Genomic DNA, 23,289 nt, shown 5'->3' on the forward strand with positions numbered 1-23,289 from the left:
CCCCCCTCTCTCTCCCGTTTGTAACCTGTACTGCAAACTTGAGTGCTCTTGCAAACTTGAGTGCAAGAGCACGAGAGCTCGAACTAGATGTAGGAACATTCCGCCCAAACCAGTATATTGTGTCTCATCTTTGTATTCCATCCAATCCTATGACGCGCATACAAGTTTACTAGACAGTGATTTCGGAACACCGGCAGCACTCAACGTAGGGTGAGTGACCATGTCACTGTCACGGCCCATGTCACTGTCACGGCCCATGAACCCTTAACATCATTGGAAAGAGAAGTCTTGAAAACAATACTATCTCTGAAATCCCATGACACAACAACTTCTATGAAAACAAAGTCATCAATGAAACACACCATTCTTCAACACAGCAGATTCTATTCTTAATTCTTCCGGTGTTTCCAGCTAGTAAGCAAGGTACACCATTCTGACCCTGGAATTTTTTTGTCTGCAAATTCCATCTCGACTTCTCAAGTGTTAAATGACCCAGGACCTCACAAGTGTCCAGATACTAGGGAGTTTCTATTTCATCTACCAAGGCTCTCTATATTCTGATTGGGTGAAATAAAAAATGATATGGTTGGCGATACTTTCACTTTGTATCTCCCTGTCCTGAGGGAGGATCAGTCTCAGGCCTGGCATAAAACGTAGAAGTTTCTGCGTCCAGTAGGATTTGCCTCAGATGCTTATCTTCCAAATGTTCCTTCAGACAATAAAATGTGAAACATTCAGCCATTGTGAGCAAAAATAGGGAATAAAGGAATAGAACAAAGACTCAAAGGTCAATGTGATGAGAGCAAGTGTTAATGTAAAATCTGAAGAAAGCATGGCACGTGTTGAACATGATTCATTATACAAACACCCTTCATTAATAATTACTCCCGTCATGCTGATAGAGATTTGAAATTCAATCCCTGAAAAACAGCTTTTCCAGTAACTACTCCAAAAGATGCAGGATATCGATATTCAGTATGGGCAGTTAAATACTCCATTCATAACAGGACTGATTCATAATATGAGATGTGGTTTAACTTGGCATAGTCTTCAAATTACATTTGTAATTATTTCTGTTACAATTAAACTAAATTATCCTTAATAAGAAAAGCATTATCACCAATGTTTTCAAATCGAGCGACTAATCGCGATTAATCGCGATTAATCGACCTTATCGGTCCAGCGTGCTCGATTAGGGTCCACGACTCGATCAGGAAGCCTGATCGACCGACTAATCGGCGATTAGAGGCGATTAATCGTCCGACTAGGGGTGTTCTCGATCAGGTTTGTGTAACTGGGCTGGATTGCTTGTGGGCTGGTGAGAAAATGAGAGGCCCAAAGCCCACTAGGGTTAGAACTTAAGAGGCAAGACTGGAGAGGCTCCCAGCCAGGCAGTCACCATTTGCTCTATATTCAGTACTAGACATAGAAAACTAGACACTTTCTTGGCCTGAAATATATATGAGAATATATACTAGTACTTCAGGACTTAACTCCTATATATATATACATATATATATCCTAAATGTCCTGGACGACTAGTGGACGACTAGGGTCGATCAGACCCGACTAATCGACCCTAGTCGACGACTAATCACCCATTTATATGTATATATTGTTCGATCAGACGATTAGGCGATTTAAAAACATTGATTATCACAGGAAAGAACTTTCAAAATGAAATAATAGTACTACTCTTGTAGTAAGGGAAAACCTCCATCACAAAACGTATATATTGTTAGGCTAATCATTAATCAATGATAATCACTTCTCTATCTCTATCTCTACTTCTTACTAAAGCAAGCAATGATTCCTTGGTCTTTCAATCAGAATCCTCATCCGAATCCGGGTCACCGTATGTTGAGTCAAGGGTCCGAAACAGTTTAGCATTAGTGTTTGGCAAGTAAAATGGGAAAAGACCAAAGTCCTCAACTGACACGTATTACATTATTCTAAAATACATATGGTGTATAATATATATATACTTATATGTTAATCAATATATTTATATGAGTTCCCGTAGCAACGCCCGGGCATATTTGCTAGTAAATTACAAAGTTCAGTTGGAGTGGAGTAGACAAATAAGAGACACATGGGTTGGTTTTCTATGCCACAAGCAATTGGTCCATCAATTTCACTGCTGAACATTTGATTCCAACAATTGGTTGGTGGCTACCTCTACCTATAATTGAAATATAAATTGAGTATATCGCTTACTGTGATATAACCATCTAATTTGGGGAAATAACAGAAGCACGATTCAGAAACTACAAGGCCAGCGAGATCTATCTACACAAACACTGATCTAGATCTCACCACAAAATCCAAAGCCTCAAGGAAGAATCTGAGTCTAAACTGCAACAACAGTGTGGATTACGCAATCCCTTCAACAAAGAAGCCCAGCACAATCCAGTCGCGTCCCCCCATTGGAGCACAATCGCATCCAAGAATAGCTTCCGTGCCATGAAACAAGGGGAGCAAAACTGTGATCTTTACCGGGCAAAGCAATAAGATCAATCTGTCATCCTGCAGTGGAACTTCAGAGAGCAAGGGGGGTGGAAGCAGAGGCAGGAGTGGCGTGGCAAGGGCTGGGATTACCTCAAGGCAGGAGCGGTACTTGTGCCAGTGGTCGGCACAGTCGTCCCTCTGCCACTGCCCCTTGGCGAACTTGTCGGCGTACCACCGATTGAAGCACTCGTGGTACGCCGCCCGCAGCTCCGAGCACGCTGCTGCGGCCTTTGAGGGGGCGGACGGCGTTGTCGACGAGGACGACTTGCTCCGCCCGAACACCATGCCCTCTGCTGCTCCGCCGCTTTGCACGAACCTGCCTTTCAGTTTTGAGCCTGTAAGCGGAAGTCAAATGTTTGGCGTGAGCCTTCGGCCGAGACGTATTTCTGCACTTACGTATCAAAGAGATGAAAGCGGAATTGCACTGGAAAATGCTTCTGCTCAAACCTATTTCAATGTCTAATGACCATCTCATTCATTATCATATAATTTTTTGATAATTTAATAGATGATTACTATAATCAGTTTTCTTTTAAGTTATCTCATCTGCACAGTAAAAAAATGTTATGTATTTGCATAGCAAGTGATCTAGGTACACTAATAAATATAGGTATAAAAAGATGGAAGGTTGTCCTCAAATTTAGCTTATAGAGAACCTTATGTCAAATTGTATGAGACAGTTTGTAGGACTACTTACGTGCAGGGTTAACCGAACCGACCGGTCCGGTCAAACCGCCGCCCTCCGGTAGCGGTTTACCGGACCGGTTTGACCGGTAACCGGTGGAAACCGGTTGAATTCAAATCCAAATTCAAATAAATTCAAAAAATCCCGTGCAACCGGTTCCGACCGGTTTACCGGCCGGTTTTACCGGTTTACCGGTCGGTTTGACTGGTTTGAATTCAAATTCAAATTCAATAGCTCCCGTGCAACTGGTTTACCGGCCGGTTTTACCGGTTTACCGACCGGTTTGACCGGTTTACCGGCCGGTTTGACCGGTTTGACCGGTGGGCTTTAATAGGCCGGCCCATTTTTTTCTTTTTTCTTTTTTGATTTAACTTTAAATCCCCGCAAACTATACTAAATGAACGAATTTTTGAGAAAATTTGACACTATTAGATTCATTGCACCTTGAAGTATTTTTAGGATTTTTTTGAGAATTTTTCATTTTTTGAATTTAAATTTGAATTTTGAATTTTGGCCGGTTGGGTACCGGACCAAACCGGAACCGGGCCGGACCGGTTTGACCGGTACCGGTTTGGTGAACCTTGCTTACGTGTAGATCTGATCATTTAAAGGATCATATTCACATGAGGGCTAAAAGTACCCAATGTCTTCTCAACTAGCTCGACTTAGATCAGGCCTATAGCATTTTTAAGATTATGTTGGATTTTTTTAGGTTTCATGATGAAAATTGAGGCCCATCCGTGAACGCAACGAGTCGATAATCTTAGCCCAAACCTACAGTTCTCTGGTCGAATGGGGTCGGGACATTTTCTAATGGGTTGGGTTTACCGATCGTGAGACCATAACCGATGATTAGATCTACCTATATGCACCATTAAACTTGCCTTGGTATCAGAAAAGCTATGTCGTTATAGCTATCGATTTCCACGTAAGTGGATTTCTCTTGCTATCGGATTAACATCGATAGCAACAATAGAGTACTTTCCCTCAATCGTATTGAACAACATCAGGTGGGGGATCCCAACCACCCCCCCCCCCCCCCCCCCCGCCAGGGGAGGGCCCAGGATTTGGTAAGTGGGTATTCAAAATTTCAAACTGTCTGTTTTTTTTCTTTTGACAACTCAAAGTACACATTAATAGCATATAATTGAGTTACTACAGGTATACAAGCAATCGAGTTTCAGAAATATTTTCCTCACCCTGATACTGCACTATTGCCCTTAAGCTAACCTTAAGCTAAGTGCTCGGTTGCCCTTGCTTGAATGCTCGCGCCACCTGCTGCCTCTGCCTGCTCGATGCGGCGCTGCGCCAATGCTGGTTGCCGCTCGCCTGCGCCTGGCCGCCGAGGCGCCGAGGCCGAAGCGCAGAGCAGCCATTGCCCGCTCCCCGCGGCTCCTCCGTGGCTCCCCTGCGCCTCTGCCGCCTGCGCCTGCCCTCACCGCCAACCACCGCCTCGCCCCCTCGCGCGCCGCCCGCCTAGGGTTGCTTGGGAGGGGCGACTGCGACTCGTGCAGACGCGCCTGGGAGGGGTGGAATAGAGAAAGGGATAAATGACATCCCCCGCAGGCAGGCTGACAAGCCGATCCTCCTATCCCGAGACGATTCGCCATGAAGGACGCAACAAGGCCGGTCGGGCCGGCGCGGTGACATAGGATATGACGAGACTTATGACTTAAATTGAAAAAAAAAACAAATAAGGCCTCAGTGTGCGTGCAGTGGAACCGTGGTGGCATATGCTGCCTAACGTCCGATGGGCCGAGAGGCATGGCTGGCACTGACTGACAGGAGCGGCCCGCACCTCCATGACCCGATCGCCCCACCACCAGGCTGGCCCGGGCCCCGCCTGCTGTCCGTCCGATCGACAGGCGCGCCCGCTCCCGCCAGGCGCTACCAGCTCGCTAGTGCGGCGGTTCTCACCGCCACCAGCAGTCCAACGAGTCCGACGCGGACGCCCATCGACCATCGTATCCCCCGGCCGCTTCCCCCTGGCGTGGCGTGCGTGCCGCCGTGGCCCGTGGCCCGCGTGCTGCCGCCCCTGCCCGCGCGACCTACATAAACCGCGCGCGCACGCGGCCGCGATCGCTCCCTTCCTTCTCCTCGGCCAGTTGGCCTCCGTCTCCGCGTCGTGTGGGCGCGGCGCGGCGGCCCAGCGATACTTGACAAGAGACCCAAGGCAGCAGGCAGGAGAGAGCCGGCCGACCGGCGGCGGCGCGTGCGTGCGTCCCATGGCTCGAGGCGCGGTCGCCGCAACGGCGGGGATGCTGCTGCTGCTGCTCCTCGTGGCGACGTCGGTTGCCGCCGGCGACGACAGCCGCGGCGGCGGCGGGCGGAGGCTGGAGGAGGCCGGCGGCAGCAGGCGTTCAACTTCTTCCACCGAGGTAACTTAACCCGACGCGCCGCCCCCTTGTTCATTAGAATCATCACTGTGCTTTTGTCTATCTTGCTGGCCGGGACTGAGGGCGTGGTGTGGCCCACGCGACACATACCGGCCGGTTATTTAATAGGGCTATTCTTTTTCTTTAAAAAAAAATAGGGCTATTTTATCTGCGGTAATCCGGTTGTCAGTTTGTCGTGCGCCCTCTCGCAGTCTCGCTGGACCAGGCAGCAGGCAAATATTCATGGCCTTCTTTGGATCGTTCATAGATAGGTCCTGTTTAGATCTTGTTTAGATCTTTACAGGTTTTTGCAAAAAAGCCGTAAACGCATTAAAGTGAAACGGAATCTTGCTAATTTGAAGTACTAAATAAAGTCTATTTACAAAAATTTTTGCATGGATGGGCTGTTGTCGGTACCCCAGGACTGGGGTACCCCCTCTTGCTGTGACTAGGCAAGAGCCTTAGTAGTCATCCTTGACTACAACCAAACAGCCGGACCCCTGCAGTCCGAAGTCCTGTCCTCCCGACAAAGGTCCGGACCTGTTCCGCGGCCGGGGAAGGTCCGGGACCTCCACGTGTCCCAGGAAAAACAGGCGCTCAAGCGCAAGCAGCCAGGGCTCCGGACCTCCCAAGGAATCCAGACCCCCGCGGGGTCCCGGACCCCTCATAGGGTCCTGGATAGCAACCGGACCCCTCTCGAAGGGAAAGTTTGGACGCCCCGCCTCAGGGCGGTCCGGGGCCGACACGTGTATGAGGTCCTTGGTCTCCATATTGAGGTCCACCTACCTTCGCATTCATTGCAGTAGGTGGACGTCCACTTTGATAAAGTGGAAGCCGAGGCGTTTGACTGACCAGGGGGCACTATTGATCGCGTATTACCAAGGCAGTGGAGCCGATGGCGCCGCCCATGCCGCGTCTGCCAGTCTGCCGTAACAGTCGGATACGACGGCTCGGCTTCACCCATTATGACGCTACATAATAGCCTCAGCAGGCCACGCCGCAAGCTACGCTACTCCAACGGGCACCTAGCTGACGGAACAAGAGAAGACCCCCTGTGACAGGAGAGCAGCAGTACGCATATCGAAGGAAAGATTCGCTACCACTGTAGCCGCATTCACGTTGGGCCCACCTGTCGGGGCATCGACGTCCTATGTATCCGCTCCCCCTTGATCTATAAAAGGAGGGAGCGCCGCTAGAAAACCTCAGGCTGGGCAAGAGCCAAGGCCAGCAGAGGATAGGTTCATTCACACAACCAAGACAATACATCTCCCAGTGGACGTAGGGTATTACGCTCCGGCGGCCCGAACCACTCTAAATCGAGTGTTCCTGAGTCCTTGTCTCAGCGAAGATCCAGCCCCATCACCTAGTACTTCCCCGAGTACTCCCTCACTGGGAATAGGCGGGTGCGCTCCGCCACCCGGCTGTGGGTACCCCTAAAAATACCCACAACATTTTGGCGCGGTCCGTGGGGACGACAGGCGTTGGCTGGATCTTCAGGCCTCTAGGCTGTGTTCTCCCTCTGCAACGGCGAACTTGAAGATGAAGGAAGGCACACTCACTCCGCATGCTATGGCACCGGCACTCCGACGCCCTCGGTGCGGCGGCGCACGGCAGCGGCGCCTGCTGTGTGTCGCCACCGCGACACCTCAGAGCCGGCGTAGCAGCGCACAGCGGAGGCGCCGCTGCGCGCCGCTGCTCCTACGTCGACTCAAGGTTTTCTCTCAAGCAACGGCCACGCCTCCTCAGCGGTGGCATGGTGTCGGCTCAAGGCTTTCTCTCAACATGGAGCCTGGAGCCGACGGCCATCCCGGAGGAAGTTGACCGTGTCGTCCCGCCGTCTCCAGCGCCGGTGATCCACCTCAGCGTTGCTCGGTGCTGCTGCAGACAGGACCCCGCCTCCTCGTGCGGGGGCCCCTGGCGCTAGCACCAAGGACAAGCCGGCGAACGACCGCACTTCTCCACGCGTCGCACCGGTCCATCTGCTGCGCAAGGGCTCTGGTTTCCATCGGCAACGGCGACGGCAGGGGGAGGGGGCCTCTTCCATTCAAAGCCAAAGAATTTGTCTCATGCCATGTAAGCATGTGACAGCTCTTAGGCAATGAGGGGTCCCCCGAGCTCCCGAGGTGATGCTGGATGATGCGGTTCAGGCACGTTCAGGGCGCCTTCACCTCCGAAGAAGAACACGCTGTATAGCATGCAGCCGTAGGTTACTCCTAAGAAAGGAATGAGAGATTTTCTCCTTTGTAATAGCGTGGTGTCTACGTGTGTGTCCAGAGCGGTCAAGGTCCGACCTTGTAAACCCGACCTCTGGCCCTATCACACAAACAGGCAAAAGCGGTCCGGAGCGGTGGAGGTCCGACCTCGTAATCCCGACCTCCGATGTATACCGTGACAACCACAATAATAAAGGAGATTTTCTTCCTCAGTTTTGCCTAGGCTCCACCCTGATTACATTTATTCGCCTTGGTTTAACTATTCTTTTCTCTTGACCGGAGTTTCCCTTATTGCTAACAATCCAAGTTAAGTTGCTGGCTTGTGGTCAGGTAAAGACACCCCTTCTAGCTGGAAGGCAGTCCGGACCCCTAAGGACCTGCTCTGGAGAAGTGGTATTTGTATCCTGGGGTAGAGAAGCTCCGCGTGGCTTAGCCTGGTAATGTACCCTAAGTTTACGTACTTCACTACCCTGTTACAAGTACTCTAGTATCCAGGACTGCTGACTTTAGAGGTCCCGGGCTCTCTTCTAGTATAAGGCTTGGTTTCTTTGCACCTTACTATGAGGTCCGGTAACATGCTTCATCGGATTGTCAGCCACGGTCGCTCCAAGTCCACTCCGGTGGCCCGCTCCGGTGGAGACCGCTCGCCACGGTCGTTCCAAGTCCACTCCGGTGGCCCGCTCCGGCGGAGACCGCTCGCCACGGTCGTTCCAAGTCCACTCCGGTGGCCCGCTCCGGCGGAGACCGCTCGCCACGGTCGCTCCAAGTCCACTCCGGTGGCCCGCTCCGGCGGAGACCGCTCGCCACGGTCGCTCCAAGTCCACTCCGGTGGCCCGCTCCGGCGGAGACCGCTCGCCACGGTCGTTCCAAGTCCACTCCGGTGGCCCGCTCCGGCGGAGACCGCTCGCCACGGTCGTTCCAAGTCCACTCCGGTGGCCCGCTCCGGCGGAGACCGCTCGCCACGGTCGCTCCAAGTCCACTCCGGTGGCCCGCTCCGGCGGAGACCGCTCGCCACGGTCGCTCCAAGTCCACTCCGGTGGCCCGCTCCGGCGGAGACCGCTCGCCACGGTCGTTCCAAGTCCACTCCGGTGGCCCGCTCCGGCGGAGACCGCTCGCCACGGTCGCTCCAAGTCCACTCCGGTGGCCCGCTCCGGCGGAGACCGCTCGCCACGGTCGCTCCAAGTCCACTCCGGTGGCCCGCTCCGGCGGAGACCGCTCGCCACGGTCGCTCCAAGTCCACTCCGGTGGCCCGCTCCGGCGGAGACCGCTCGCCACGGTCGCTCCAAGTCCACTCCGGTGGCCCGCTCCGGCGGAGACCGCTCGCCACGGTCGTTCCAAGTCCACTCCGGTGGCCCGCTCCGGCGGAGACCGCTCGCCACGGTCGACAAAAGCCGGGTCCGGGAAGTAGTGCTACCCCCTGAGCGATCCGAAGTCCGTGTAGCCGCTTAGCTTGGTTCCGTACCCTAAGCCTACACCTTCGTCGCCCCGTGGAGAGCACTCTAGTACCTAAACCAGGCAACAATCATACCGGCCTCAGGGGTCCGGGATGCCCACTCTCTCCAAGAGCACACTAACGCAATCAAGTTGCGTCGGAACACATCACGGTGGTGGCCCCACCCGCGGGTTCATACCTCTCCCGAGGTGGGCCCGGGGGCCACTGTCGGTACCCCAGGACTGGGGTACCCCCTCTTGCTGTGACTAGGCAAGAGCCTTAGTAGTCATCCTTGACTACAACCAAACAGCCGGACCCCTGCAGTCCGAAGTCCTGTCCTCCCGACAAAGGTCCGGACCTGTTCCGCGGCCGGGGAAGGTCCGGGACCTCCACGTGTCCCAGGAAAAACAGGCGCTCAAGCGCAAGCAGCCAGGGCTCCGGACCTCCCAAGGAATCCAGACCCCCGCGGGGTCCCGGACCCCTCATAGGGTCCTGGATAGCAACCGGACCCCTCTCGAAGGGAAAGTTTGGACGCCCCGCCTCAGGGCGGTCCGGGGCCGACACGTGTATGAGGTCCTTGGTCTCCATATTGAGGTCCACCTACCTTCGCATTCATTGCAGTAGGTGGACGTCCACTTTGATAAAGTGGAAGCCGAGGCGTTTGACTGACCAGGGGGCACTATTGATCGCGTATTACCAAGGCAGTGGAGCCGATGGCGCCGCCCATGCCGCGTCTGCCAGTCTGCCGTAACAGTCGGATACGACGGCTCGGCTTCACCCATTATGACGCTACATAATAGCCTCAGCAGGCCACGCCGCAAGCTACGCTACTCCAACGGGCACCTAGCTGACGGAACAAGAGAAGACCCCCTGTGACAGGAGAGCAGCAGTACGCATATCGAAGGAAAGATTCGCTACCACTGTAGCCGCATTCACGTTGGGCCCACCTGTCGGGGCATCGACGTCCTATGTATCCGCTCCCCCTTGATCTATAAAAGGAGGGAGCGCCGCTAGAAAACCTCAGGCTGGGCAAGAGCCAAGGCCAGCAGAGGATAGGTTCATTCACACAACCAAGACAATACATCTCCCAGTGGACGTAGGGTATTACGCTCCGGCGGCCCGAACCACTCTAAATCGAGTGTTCCTGAGTCCTTGTCTCAGCGAAGATCCAGCCCCATCACCTAGTACTTCCCCGAGTACTCCCTCACTGGGAATAGGCGGGTGCGCTCCGCCACCCGGCTGTGGGTACCCCTAAAAATACCCACAACAGCTGTAAATCGCGAGACGATTCTAATGAGCCTACTTAATCTATGATTTGCAACAGTGATGCTACAGTACCATCCGCTAATTATTGATTAAACATGGATTAATTAGCATCATTAGATTCGTCTCGCGATTTACAACCCATCTATGCAAAAAGTTTTGCAAATAGACTTCATTTAGTACTTCAAATGTCCTCTTTACATCTTTACACAATTTTGCAAAATGAACTAAACACCCCCATAGTAGAATGTACTTTCTTCGAGAAAAAAATCTTACATACGTAGAGTATTAAATAAAATTTATTTGTAATTTTTTTTAAAAAATGAGTGTAATTTTTCGTGACAAATCTAACAACGGTAATTAATTTATGATTAGCTACAGTCTCTAATCGTGCGATCAAAAACCTTATTAGATTCCTCTCGTGAAATAGTATAGGATTGTGGAATTAGTTTTGCAAACTGTTTTCATTTAATAGCAGAGTAACGATACTGTCAGGGCTTGACTTCCACGGTGCCTGTTGATTGTGACGTGTCATAGTAGTGGGTTAATCATATATCCGTGGGGCTAAGATCACTCATCCTCCTTCGTCCCTGAACTTTTAGAAACTCTCGTTTAAGTCAAATAGTTTCACATTTGATCAAATAAAATATTTATATTTATATCTCCAAATTACATGATTAATCTATTACTACTTATTTTTTGAATTTCTTGACTTATCTGGAGTCGGGATTCTTTTGGGGACACATGGAGTAGGATGGAGTAGGAAAGAGTCAAAGACAGCGATATGTTACGGCCGGATCGGACAGGAGCTTATAACCACGATATGTCCACGTAGGCATACTCACCACGTAAATGTATACAAAATGTGCGATCGCTCACAAATACCAAAAGGAAAATAGATATATCGGTGTGTCGTTTCAGCTAAGCAAGAGGTGAAGAGCTAGCTCAGTTTGCCCTTTGCCGTGGCAACGACTCTGCACAAACCTGAAGAATCTCAGGGGGTGAAAAACACATGCACTTTCTGACGGCCATAAAAGTTTTCTTTTATCCTTCTTTTTGGAACAAAAAAACAGTACTCTATCCTGCTGCCAATATCAGCAGTTTAGGGATTTTAGCTGTAAAGGTTTCTTAATTAGCTGTGACCACTAATACATGAATCTAAAGATATAAGATATATAGAAAAAATCATATTGATATATTTGAGTGATAACACATGACTAAGAAATTAAACCTGGAGTGGTCATATGGGTGGTGTAGCAACTAGCGAGGAGTGCGGTGGGGGTGCAACCAGCCGTGCATTATTGTGATCCACTCCCTCCGTTCCAAATTATAAGTCATTCTAAGAATCTTGAAGAGTCAAACCATCTCAAAGTTTGACCAAAATTATAGAGAGAAATATAAAGATTTATGACATCAAATAGGTGCACTATGAAAATATAGCTAACAAAGAATCTAATGATACTTAATTGGTATCATAAATGCTATTATCTTGTCATATAAATTTAGTCAAACTTGAAAAACTTTGACTCTTCAAGATTCTTGGAATGACTTATAATTTGGAACGGAGGGAGTAGATTGGAGAGGAGGAATCACAATGACAAAAGTTATAGGCAGAAGTGATTGTTACCAATCATCTCCTATGAAGGAAGAGGATCGGAAGTGGCAATGTGATGGGGGTGAGGAGCAAATAGGAGTGGTAAAGGGCCCAAGATTTTGACTAGAAAAATTTAAAGAGTCAGGCTCTAATTTTATACAATTTTGAGTTAAAAATTTTAAAAATCTTGTTGGACATAGCCTATTACCACCTCTAGAAGCAAACAAGGGAGTGACTTAGGAAGGTGACTCTTTTTGTGCTAAAAGTTGTCTAATGTATGATGTGACTGGCAAATCTAAGGGAAGTATGACAATGCATGGATTGGATCCAACCACATGCCCACGCCTCAAGCTTTTCTAGTGCGATGGTCATATAAGGCCAATCTTAGTGGGAGTTTCATAAACACAGATACCTAGACTGGAAACTGATAACCGTGCCAAATGAGTTTCATAGTGATGAAACTCTCCTCACATTCTATGAAACTTCATTCTTCTCTCTCCTTGCCACGTCAGCAAAATTGATGATATTTAATGTCATGAAACTCTCCATGAAACTCTTATTGAGACTGGTCTAAAAAAATATGTTTAAAATTGTTACATGAAGTTTTGCATGGAAGACCACGTGTTGTCATTCTATGACTAGTACATTTTCAATACGAGGAAGAAGCAATCACTTTGCGTATCCTTCCCCATCTTGGGCCGTCCTTCGTGGATCTGGCTACCGTCCTCTGAATTCTGACAAGACCAGAGAACCCCGCCCGCCCTTCCGTGTAGTTGTTACCCAGACCATACCCATCTGTCTTGTCGCATGCCAGCATGCGAGAGATCCTCCGGCCTGCCTGCCCTGCCCCCGAAACGCGTTGGTTCACACGACCCCTTCGTCGCCGCTCCGAGGTGGGTGACGTGGCCGCCGCTGCTGCTGCGGCTCTCCATGGATGATCCCCAGTCAACGCAGCGGCGGCGCTAACCCGCACGCCGCGCGCCCGTATGGACTTAGCACAGGATTAGCGCCCCATGGCTCACTCCCAACTGAATTACTCAACTCAAGATCGAGGCGGTTGGAGAGTGACAGTGAGGAACCAGCCGATCGACCGCCGCCGGAAGCAGGGAGAGTGAGAAGGGGAAGAAACAGAGGAGGAATGCAGCGGGCGTCCACGGCTAGGGGCGCCGCCGGCTCCGGCGCCGTGCTGCTGCTCGTATTCGTCTCCGTCGCCGTCTTGCCGGGCGCCAGCGGCGGCGGCGGCAGGAAGATGGCGCTCGGCGGGGAGGCCAGGGGCGTCGCCCGGTACTCCAACAAGGTACAAAGCAATCTACGTAAGCACGTCGAGTAGAACTCGGTTGCCAGATGAAAACTGGCACGTTATTACTAGGAAAGATTGCGTGGTGCGTGGCTTTTGGTTTCGAATTCAATCAACGCGTTTGTGTTCTGATCATATGTGTGGTTGGTAATCTTTCGATCGAGATTTTTGAAATTGTATAGCTTTTTCGAAGATGCTTCTTTTTTTTCTTTTCTGAAAAACATATTGGAAGATGGTTTCAAACTGTTGCGATCTTTCTACGCATTGCGTGCAATTTAACTCTACTATTTCTAAAGTAAACAATGATTCATGGTCTGTTAATAGAAATCCTAATCAAATTAAGCTAAATCAATCGGAATTCCGATCGAAATCCGAACAAATCAATCTTCTATAAAAAAAATCGGACAATTAATACCAAACACGGTCACGACATGGGTTGTACATGGTGTTTCCATCAAAAAATTAGTAGTATCATATAAATATGAGTAAAATTTATATTGTCCACAACAATGCACGAGCAGTTAAAATGGCACTATTGTATGATGACAGAATCATAGGATAGGAGGGAGTAAGTTGTAATTTGGGTCCCCAAAAAAAAAGTTACAATTTGCGTATGGGCTTGTCCATTACCGTTCAGGAGTCGTGTTTGGCCCAACGGGCCGTTAGTGGGCTACAGGATTCGATGTAATAAGCTGGGGGCAACAATCGTCTGATCCATCCACTAATCCAACCAATCACGCGGCGCAGGACGCGAATGTCGAAGCGGCACCCCCTCCTCGCCGCGCGCCGGCGCCGCCGACCGCCGGGTCGCCGGCCCAGTTCCGCGGGCAGCCGCGGCTCCCGCGCTTCGCCGCGCCGCGCCGCTACGAGCTGCGCCTCCGCCCCGACCTCGTCGCGTGCACCTTCACGGGCGCCGCCGCCGTTGCCGTTGCCGTCTCCGCGCCCACCCGCTTCCTCGTCCTCAACGCCGCCGACCTCACCGTCGACCGCGCCTCCATCCGCTTCCGGGTACCGAGATCTCTCCGGAGGAAATAACTGTTAGCATGTACTCGTCCCTTCTCCTGGCGCCAAAATATGTCATGTCATCTCGCGGATGCCGGTCCGGGCCCCGTTCTCGCAGGATTTGGCGCCTAGGGAGGTGGTGTTCTTCGCGGACGACGAGATCCTGGTGCTCGGGTTCACCAACAACCTCCCACTCGGCGAGGGCGTGCTCAGTATGAAGTTCAACGGTACGCTCAACGACCAGATGAGGGGGTTCTACCGTAGGTATGGGTTTCGTATGATCCTCAACACATTTTTTTTGGCACATCTACTGAGCGTTGCTGAAACGGAGAAAGGACAAAATTATTGTCTTTGTTGGGACGTGTGATTTCTTTCATCCTTTGAATAGTGCTAGCTCCAAAAATTCATGATCATCTATAGGCGGATCATTGTATTGTAGTAGGCAAAAGTTAACCTGACCGGACCTGGGGTTTTCCAGATACATACTTGTTCTACCAACAATCATGATCACTGAACAGTGTCAGTTATGCACTTGCTATGTTATTGCAAAAAATCATGCGGTTCGGGAAGCTGTCCTTAAAATGAGCTACCAACTGAGTTATTTTGAAAATTTCACTGTCCAATTCGTATCCATTCCGTTCCTTCTCTTCATTCTTTCAAGTGCTGTCTTTTTTTTTCTTTCGCGCTAGGCACTACTAATTTCAAGTGCTGTTTGATTGCAGTAAGTATCATTATAAGGGGCAGATGAAGAATATGGCGGTGACACAGTTTGAGTCTGTGGATGCTCGGCGGTGCTTCCCATGCTGGGATGAACCTGCATTCAAGGTGATTATACGAATGAAAATGTCGAATAATCTGGTTCTTTTGTGCTCTGAGCAACATTTAATTGCACTTGGGTACATTTATGGTACTTCCTCTGTCCCAGAATATAACTACCCTTAGGTTTTTTCCCCAATTCGAACGTTTCAAACTTTGATTATGGATAGCAAAAGAATCATAAAGATTGACAACATAACAATGATATTAGTTGATTCACCATGAAACCAACTATCATAGTATGCAACCTTTTCTATTTAAAATTAATTATTTCTGGAGATATTGTTAGTAAAAGATGAAAATGTTTGACTTTGAACAATTTTAAACGGAGCTATATTTTGGGATGGAAGGAGTAGCAAATTTGACTTCAACATATAACTTTATGCTTGTCTCATCTACACGCACACCTAAAATATCAATGAAATGCGACCTATTTTGTAATTATTACATTTTTTCTATTTCTATTTTTAGGCTAAGTTCAAGCTTACACTTGAAGTACCACCTGGGATGGTGGCATTGTCCAATATGCCAATTGCTAATCAGACAGTTACTGGTCCTATCAAGACTATCAGTTATCAGGAATCACCTCTTATGTCAACTTATTTAGTGGCTATAGTTGTTGGTTTGCTTGAATATATAGAGGGTGTAACACCAGAAGGTATCAACTCAATTTTTCTAGCATTGCTTTGATAACTTCCATTGAGAGTGTTGGTCTGGTCATCTTTCTTTTCCCCTCTCCTTCTATTTACTTAATCTTGTTTAATAATTGCATAAAGGCACAAAAGTTCGCGTGTACACTCAAGTTGGTAAGAGTAAGCAAGGGAAGTTTGCACTGGATGTTGGAGTGAAGTCATTGCATCTCTATAAAGAGTAAGATCAACCATACTCTTGCTTGTAAACAGGCTTGTAGAGATCCATAAGAAAAGTTTATGAATAATCTGTCTACCCTTGATTACTATAGGATAGAAGCACTAATATAATGCTCTTTTTTTTGACTTTTTAGTTACTTTGGTACTCCTTATCCCCTCCCGAAGTTGGATATGGTTGCTATTCCTGATTTTGCTGCTGGAGCCATGGAGAACTATGGGCTGGTTACTTACCGTGAAGTAGCTTTGCTTTTTGATGAGGAGTCTTCAGCAGAATCCAGCAAACAGAATGTACCTTTCGTTAACTCACAAAGTACTTTGTTACATAGCTTCCCACCATATATCTTTCAGTTGTTACAAATGATGAGATACTTCATCACTTGATTGGTGCTTTAAGAAAATCAGAATAAATTTGATATCTATGATCAAAGACAAGTCAATTAATTCCGCATTAATTTCATAGTTAGATCCATCATTTTGGATGATCGAATACCTACTGCAGAATGTCCTTGCTTTAATGATTTTAACATTTCTGTGTTTTAGATTGCAATTACTGTGGCACATGAGCTGGCTCATCAGTGGTTTGGCAATCTTGTAACCATGGAATGGTGGACTCACTTGTGGCTAAATGAAGGTTTTGCTACATGGGTAATCAATTTGAGAACCTAACATTTCAAAATTTTCTGTTCTCCGGCTGCCACTATATATTGAGTAAATAATCTTTTTTTCTAACAGGTGAGTCATCTAGCTGTAGATTCTTTCTTTCCACAATGGAATATATGGACACAATTCCTTGATGACACAACCGCTGGTCTCAAATTGGATTCACTTGAAGAATCTCACCCTATTGAGGTAACCTCCTTTGAGATTTACTATGAACTAAGGCCTTGGTCCAATGGTTTGAAAAATAGCTGTGTTTCATGCACTATGCTGATTCATCACTCTGTATAAAACTAAAGAGTAAAGACAATGCATGTTTTAAGTTTGACCATAACCTTATGGAGATGTCTACTGGATTGCAGTAGAAACATGATAATTGAAAATAGCAACAACAATAGATATGACAAACTTCTTACTTGTCCTCCTGCTAAGCCAATTTGGTATCCCTTTTTCACTTTCTCTTTAGTTAGTGCTGGACACTGACATGGGTGTGTTATTAGGAATGTATAGCCTGGGATCACTCTCTTGTATACTGCCCATGAGGCTATATATGTGTCCCCCCATAATCCTCCTACACAAATAGCACTTGGAATTTGATATAAGTGTTGAAATGCGATGTGATTCTTGAGCATCAAACTTGGTTAAAAAGTTATGGGCTCGGGTGTCCCGGTAAAACTAGTTACAGTTAGAGCTTTTGTACCTTTTATTTTCCTTTAGTAAGAATTTTGGTAACAAATCCCACCCTTTATTTATTTTTGGGTTGGGAGAGATTAAACTTGGGCTGATGGGGTAACGAACCTTTGCTGACCAGGAAGGCAGGAACCCATCCCAATCTCACTTTTGAAATGGCTATGGAATATAAATTGAAGCAATATTACTGAAAAATTTTCGTTTCAATTTGGGGACCGATTTCAGCAACTAACTCCATGACTTAAATTGTCGGTGTTGACCTTCTCACCTTCACGGTACCAAGTTTGGTTTATTTTGCTAACAGTATTCTTTTATTTTCCTCAGGTTGAAATACATCACGCCAGTGAAGTTGATGAAATTTTTGATGCCATAAGCTACGATAAGGGTGCTTCTGTTATTCGCATGCTACAAAATTATCTTGGTGCTGAGCGTTTTCAGGTTTGGATTGGCTCTCCTTGAAACTCTATTTCAGTATTGGAGCGTTGGTATTCTCTAGTGCCTTGAGTCAGCATCTTCTGCTTTATTATGCTGTTTAACAATATATGGAATCACCCTGATTCCTTTACTTTTTGTTCTGATAAGCAACAATATCAATCTCTTTTTTATCTCTTAATTTAGTTGCCACACAGGTGCATGTATTCAATCGAGTACAATGCGTGAATTTTCATGAACCCTAATATTTTTTTTGTTTTGTTTCTAAATTCTTTATAGAGTTGGGGAACATTCTAGTCAAATCTGGAGCACAATCATGCTGACCATTTTGGTTTTAGGCACTCAGAAAACATTCAAGGGATGTACTGTATGTGTTATGTTCTATGTTTCTGAGGGCACAGTATATCCATTTCTTTCTAACTTGCCCTACCCATGTTTAATGCATAAGCAAACTGAGCGGTAGCTCAGTGGTTGGGCAGGCGTTGGTCCTGCCAGCAGACCAGGGCTCGAACCCTGGTATTTGCACCAAAAAAACCCCCTCGTCCGCCCCATGGCCAAAACACAGTTGGGTCCGGCCCTGGTCACTGATCCCTCATGTGCGTGGGTCGCCTATTCTCACGGGCCACGGTACTGTGTACGGATGGGACGGGGAACGGGGGGGGGGGGGGGTCGGGGGTTTTCTCGGCTTGTGTGAGAAGGGTTTTCTTTCTTAAACAAAATACCGTGGGGGCAGTCTTTCCCCCCACAGGTCGAGTTTTTTGTTTAATGCATAATCACTTGTGCGAAACTAAGCAATTGGTTTAGTGCCATGAAAACTTGTTTTATTGGTCAAATAGACTAAATCTAGATGATTCGTAGATGAAAAATATGTAATTGTGAAATTGGTTAATTAATTGACAATAATCCATGAATTAGGAAGTCGTTGAAAGGAGTTTTAATATCCTTTATTAAGGATCTTGTTTTTATAAAAAATATGGATGGGAGGAGTCCCATGTAAAAAGATACGTTAAACTGATATCTAAAAAAATGGCTGAGTAAGCCATAGCTCTCTTTAACTCTTCTTTATTTTCTCACAAGTTGTCTTTGATTCTTTTATTGATCAGATTATGGTTTATCTGTATCCGACTAATATTTTTTATTTTATTCAGTGAAGACTGATTTTTTTTCCTGCCTTTTGCTGTCCAGTTTTGTTTTGCTTTTACTCTCTGGTCCCTTGAGTAGTTCTCCTAGTACATCTTATTGTGCTAAATTTGGGAAAAATTTTCTACTCTTTCAGAAAGCATTGGCTTCATATATACTAAAATTTGCCTACTCAAATGCTAAAACTGAGGACCTGTGGGCTGTTCTTGAAGAGAAATCTGGTGAACCTATCAAGAATTTGATGACTACATGGACAAAGCAACAAGGGTATCCTGTTGTTAATGCAAAGCTCAATGGGAATTACGTAGAGCTTGAACAGGTTATTATAAGAAACCATCCTTCCTATGAATCTTTGCATTCATCAACATGCGAACTGCTGAATTGAGTGTAAAATCATGATGGCTTGTTTTAAATGGAAAATGTAGCATGCTAGTTTGTCACATAGCATATTCTTGTTCTATGTTCTTTTGCTTCAGCCTTTAAGAAGTTACTATTTCTTTTGTTGCAGGCACAGTTTTTGTCAGATGGATCCTCTGGCCCTGGAATGTGGATTGTCCCTATAACTGCAGGCTGTGGTTCATATGGTATGCAGAAAAAATTTCTACTGAAAGGCAAAAGTGATAGGCTGGATATAAGAGACATGGCTTCCCAGTGTGGTAACCAAGAGAAGGGTGGAAACTTTTGGATTAAGCTGAACATTAATCAAACAGGATTTTATAGAGTGCAGTACGACGATAAACTTGCGGCTGCACTTCAAACTGCATTGCAGTCGAAGAAGCTCTCTTTAATGGATAAAATTGGTAAGCACCACATGTGATACTGTTAAATTTTCTTGTCACTTTTAGTGACAGGTATCATCACATTGACACTGCAGGTATTGTGGAAGATTCACATGCCTTGTCTATGGCCTGCAAGCAAACCTTGACAACGTTGTTACGTTTACTTTATGCCTATCGTGAGGAAGCTGATTACAGTGTTCTTTCACACATAAATACTGTATGTAAATCTTGTATAACTATTTGATTCCATGAATTTGATCTTGAGTACTATTTGAAGATAAGTTTCTATGCAATTTCCTTTCACTTCACAGGTGAGTTTAAGTGTTGCTAAAATATCGGTTGATGCTACTCCTGGATTGGTCGGTGACATCAAACAACTTCTGATCAAGCTTCTTCTGCCACCTGCTGTGTATGTCAAACCATGTCTTACTTTGCCTGCTTCTGAGTAACTTCAATGATCATTGCCCTGAAAATGATCTTGTTTCTGCTTTGCATGTTTGGTAACACGTCTTGTTATGCAATCACATGCTGTTTCCAGTACCGCTATCTGTTTGCTATGACTTATCCTCTGTTTTCCCCACTTCGGCCACATGGCATTGTCCTTGTTCTTTTCTTTCAGAAAATTAGGCTGGGACCCCAAGAATAGTGAGAATCATCTGGATGCACTGCTTAGACCAGTGCTCTTGGTTGCTCTTGTCAAACTTGGGCATGATAAGACTATAGATGAGGGAGTTAGGCGTTTCGGCATCTTTGTACATGATCGCAACACTTCACTTCTTCCTCCCAATACCAGAAAGGTCCCTGCCTTTATCTTTACTTTACATGATACTCTTGTGTTTTACTTACCTCATCTGTATGTCTTGCATTGTTCTACAGGCTGCATACCTCGCTGCAATGCAGAATGTTACTACTTCATACAGATCTGCTTATAATGATCTTCTGAAAGTCTACAGGGAGTCAGATGAAGCAGAGGAAAAGGGACGTATCTTAAGTATGTGACGTTTCAATCATTCTTAATTTAAACAGCTTGCTGACAAATTGCTTTATTTTCTGAATGCTTTGTCTCCTTGTTCCAGGCACATTATGTTATTGCAAGGATAAAAATATTGTTCTTGAGTCATTGAATCTCCTTTTTACCGATGAGGTAGCCCCCTTTTTTTCTTTTTTATTTCTCCATGATGACATTGAAAGCTTAACGGAATGAACTTGTACTCATATGCTGACTACTGTTAGATGCAATGAGACCTTGTTTGCCTCTACTGCTTGTCAGGTTCGCAGTCAAGATGCATATTATGTACTTCAAGGTCTTGACGTGGAGATGCGTGAAACCGCTTGGCTGTGGTTGAAGGTAAAATCTCTTTTAGTGGATACTGAAAGGAGGAACCCTTAAATTTGTTTTGGTTCCAACATATAAGTTAACTGCTGAACCCATTCCAGATATGATTCCTATTCGAGTTTTGAAGGAAACAAAATATCTTCCCGTTTAATGTCTTTTTTTGTACCAAAAGTTTGAAATTCCTGCTTGCCAAACTGGCCCTAGGAAATTGTGGTCCATGGAAACATCATGGTGGAATATTTATAAGAATTTGTTTACTGGTTCATCTTCATGCAGTTTTGTCATAACTAAAATTTTGAAATTACACCAACTTCCCCTCACCGAAACCTTAAAATATTCGCTCAAATTAAAAGTGGGAACAAGTTTTTTTTTTGTGGATAACCATGAGCTATTTGAAAGCAAGTTGCTTACATGACACTTGTTCAATGCGGATGCAGGGCAACTGGGATCGTATCACAAAGAAATACGGGGGCACACAACAAGGAGGTTTTATCAGATATGTCCTTACATTGGTAAGTTTATCATCAATCTCTATTTCCAAATCCTGCACCGTTTTACTCCCATCAATCAGCTGACTCCCCCCCTCCCTTGTTCCTGGTGATCAGTTTGCCTCCAATGAGAAGGCAGCAGAGTTCTCCCGCTTCTTTGCCACACGCAAGAAGCCTGAATTCGAGAGGACGTTGAAGCAGAGCCTCGAGAACGTGCGGGTCAATGCGAGGTGGATCCAGGGCATCAGGAGCGAGCCCAGGCTTGCTCAGACCGTGCAGGAGCTGCTGCATAGGCCCTGATCTTCCTTCGGTTGGGTTGCAGGGGTGTGGCTGGTAATAAGGTGCCGGCAGATGGCATGCGTTTGTACATTCTCAGTGTGAAAAGGTTGTCTCTCATAGTGTTCTCTGCATCATGCAAATGTAAGCTATTGTTCAGCCCAAGTATGTATCAGTGATCACACTAGTATAGAGTAACCCGTCACAGCAGGGTCCAAAACAGCATCACCGCCAGTTCGATGATCTGTTGAATTAGGATCGACAGGATGGGTTGGGCTGTTACCGTCGGGTCTAGAACTGGCGGTGATGCCCTTCTCACAAGCAAAAAAATAATTAAAAAAATCATGACTTAGCGTTGCCTGCATGGCTTGCGCTGCGCCGTGCCATCCCGCTATGCTCGTGCCGCAGAGCTCAATGCTGGGAAGGAGACGCGAGACAGGAAAGGGGAGGTGGTGGCGCACGAGGGGAGGGGAGGACCGGTGTGGGCAAAGGAAGGGATGGAGGACCGGCGGGGGAGGGGATAGGTGGTGGTGGACATACTGGAGTTGAGAGAGATAGAGAGTAGGTAGAGCGAGAGAAAAATAATAATATAAGGATGTTGATTTCATCACCGTCGGATCGTAATACGAACCCACGGTGCGGTGATGGTCGTTGAACCTGTCACTGCCGAGTCGTAATGTTACCCTCCTTCGGCAATCTCAACTCTCAAGATGGTGCTTAAAGATACGATGAACATTATATGGAGATGTTCCATGAATGAGTTAAATGTCGGTATGCCCACAAACATAGTGCATGCTTGACACATGGGGATTGTATCCTTGTCCGATTCTTTTCCAAGGCCAACTAAAGCACTAGGGAAGTTACAGCAAGCAATGTTATTGATTGGTACATCAATGATAAAATTTATTGTGAATTTTCAGCAAAAAAAAAGATAACAAGGAATCGATTGGATATTTCTGGGTGAGGTTGAATGTTAAGTGTCTCAAGTAGGGGTGCCAATGAGTGACCTTTAGGGGCACCTTCAACCATCTTTAGTTCAAAATTTTGTACTACTCCAAAATGATATTATATTTTGAAAAACTAGTATAATATTTTGAACTAAAGAGGATTGGAGGTGCCCCTAAGGGTCACCCATTGGCACCCCTAGTCTCAAGAAAGAAATTCTTTGGGAACTTCACGGATTGAGTTGGAATTGTAATATGAGATTGAGATCTCAACCATAACCAGTGTCTTGACAACTATAAATATTAGAGAGTGTACATGGTAAATGTTGTTTTCATGTCTACTCTAAGTGTGTATCGGAAAAATATTTTTGACAACTCCAGAACTTACAAATCTAAACAATGCACATTACATATGTTATGTAGACCCATGCCATCTTTGATGAATCAATTTATCTCTTACTCCTATCTATAGGTATGCAGGAGTACAAGTACA

At 46.7% G+C, this 23,289-nt stretch overlaps 2 protein-coding genes across 2 annotated transcripts; one reads left to right on the forward strand and one right to left on the reverse strand.

Moving 5' to 3' along the window:
* Nucleotides 1-270: 270 nt before the first annotated feature.
* LOC120677531 (uncharacterized protein At4g33100-like) lies at nt 271-2,872 on the reverse strand. Its single transcript, XM_039958688.1, has 2 exons — nt 2,599-2,872; nt 271-709 (listed from the first exon to the last, which is right to left on the reverse strand). The coding sequence occupies exons 1-2, from the start codon at nt 2,791-2,793 to the stop codon at nt 599-601; spliced, it is 306 nt and encodes a 101-aa protein (XP_039814622.1). The 5' UTR covers nt 2,794-2,872; the 3' UTR covers nt 271-598.
* Nucleotides 2,873-5,142: 2,270 nt separating this feature from the next.
* On the forward strand, nt 5,143-22,086 carry LOC120677541 (aminopeptidase M1-C-like). Its single transcript, XM_039958696.1, has 20 exons — nt 5,143-5,571; nt 14,115-14,375; nt 14,488-14,633; nt 15,092-15,194; nt 15,657-15,843; nt 15,962-16,055; nt 16,189-16,342; nt 16,595-16,699; nt 16,787-16,903; nt 17,726-17,839; nt 19,110-19,292; nt 19,482-19,773; nt 19,848-19,969; nt 20,064-20,161; nt 20,372-20,549; nt 20,629-20,743; nt 20,829-20,896; nt 21,023-21,100; nt 21,526-21,600; nt 21,694-22,086. The coding sequence occupies exons 1-20, from the start codon at nt 5,419-5,421 to the stop codon at nt 21,874-21,876; spliced, it is 2,826 nt and encodes a 941-aa protein (XP_039814630.1). The 5' UTR covers nt 5,143-5,418; the 3' UTR covers nt 21,877-22,086.
* Nucleotides 22,087-23,289: the final 1,203 nt, after the last annotated feature.

Source organism: Panicum virgatum, chromosome 2K, assembly GCF_016808335.1.
Source record: "Panicum virgatum strain AP13 chromosome 2K, P.virgatum_v5, whole genome shotgun sequence".
In the NCBI taxonomy this organism is placed as follows: Eukaryota; Viridiplantae; Streptophyta; class Magnoliopsida; order Poales; family Poaceae; genus Panicum; species Panicum virgatum.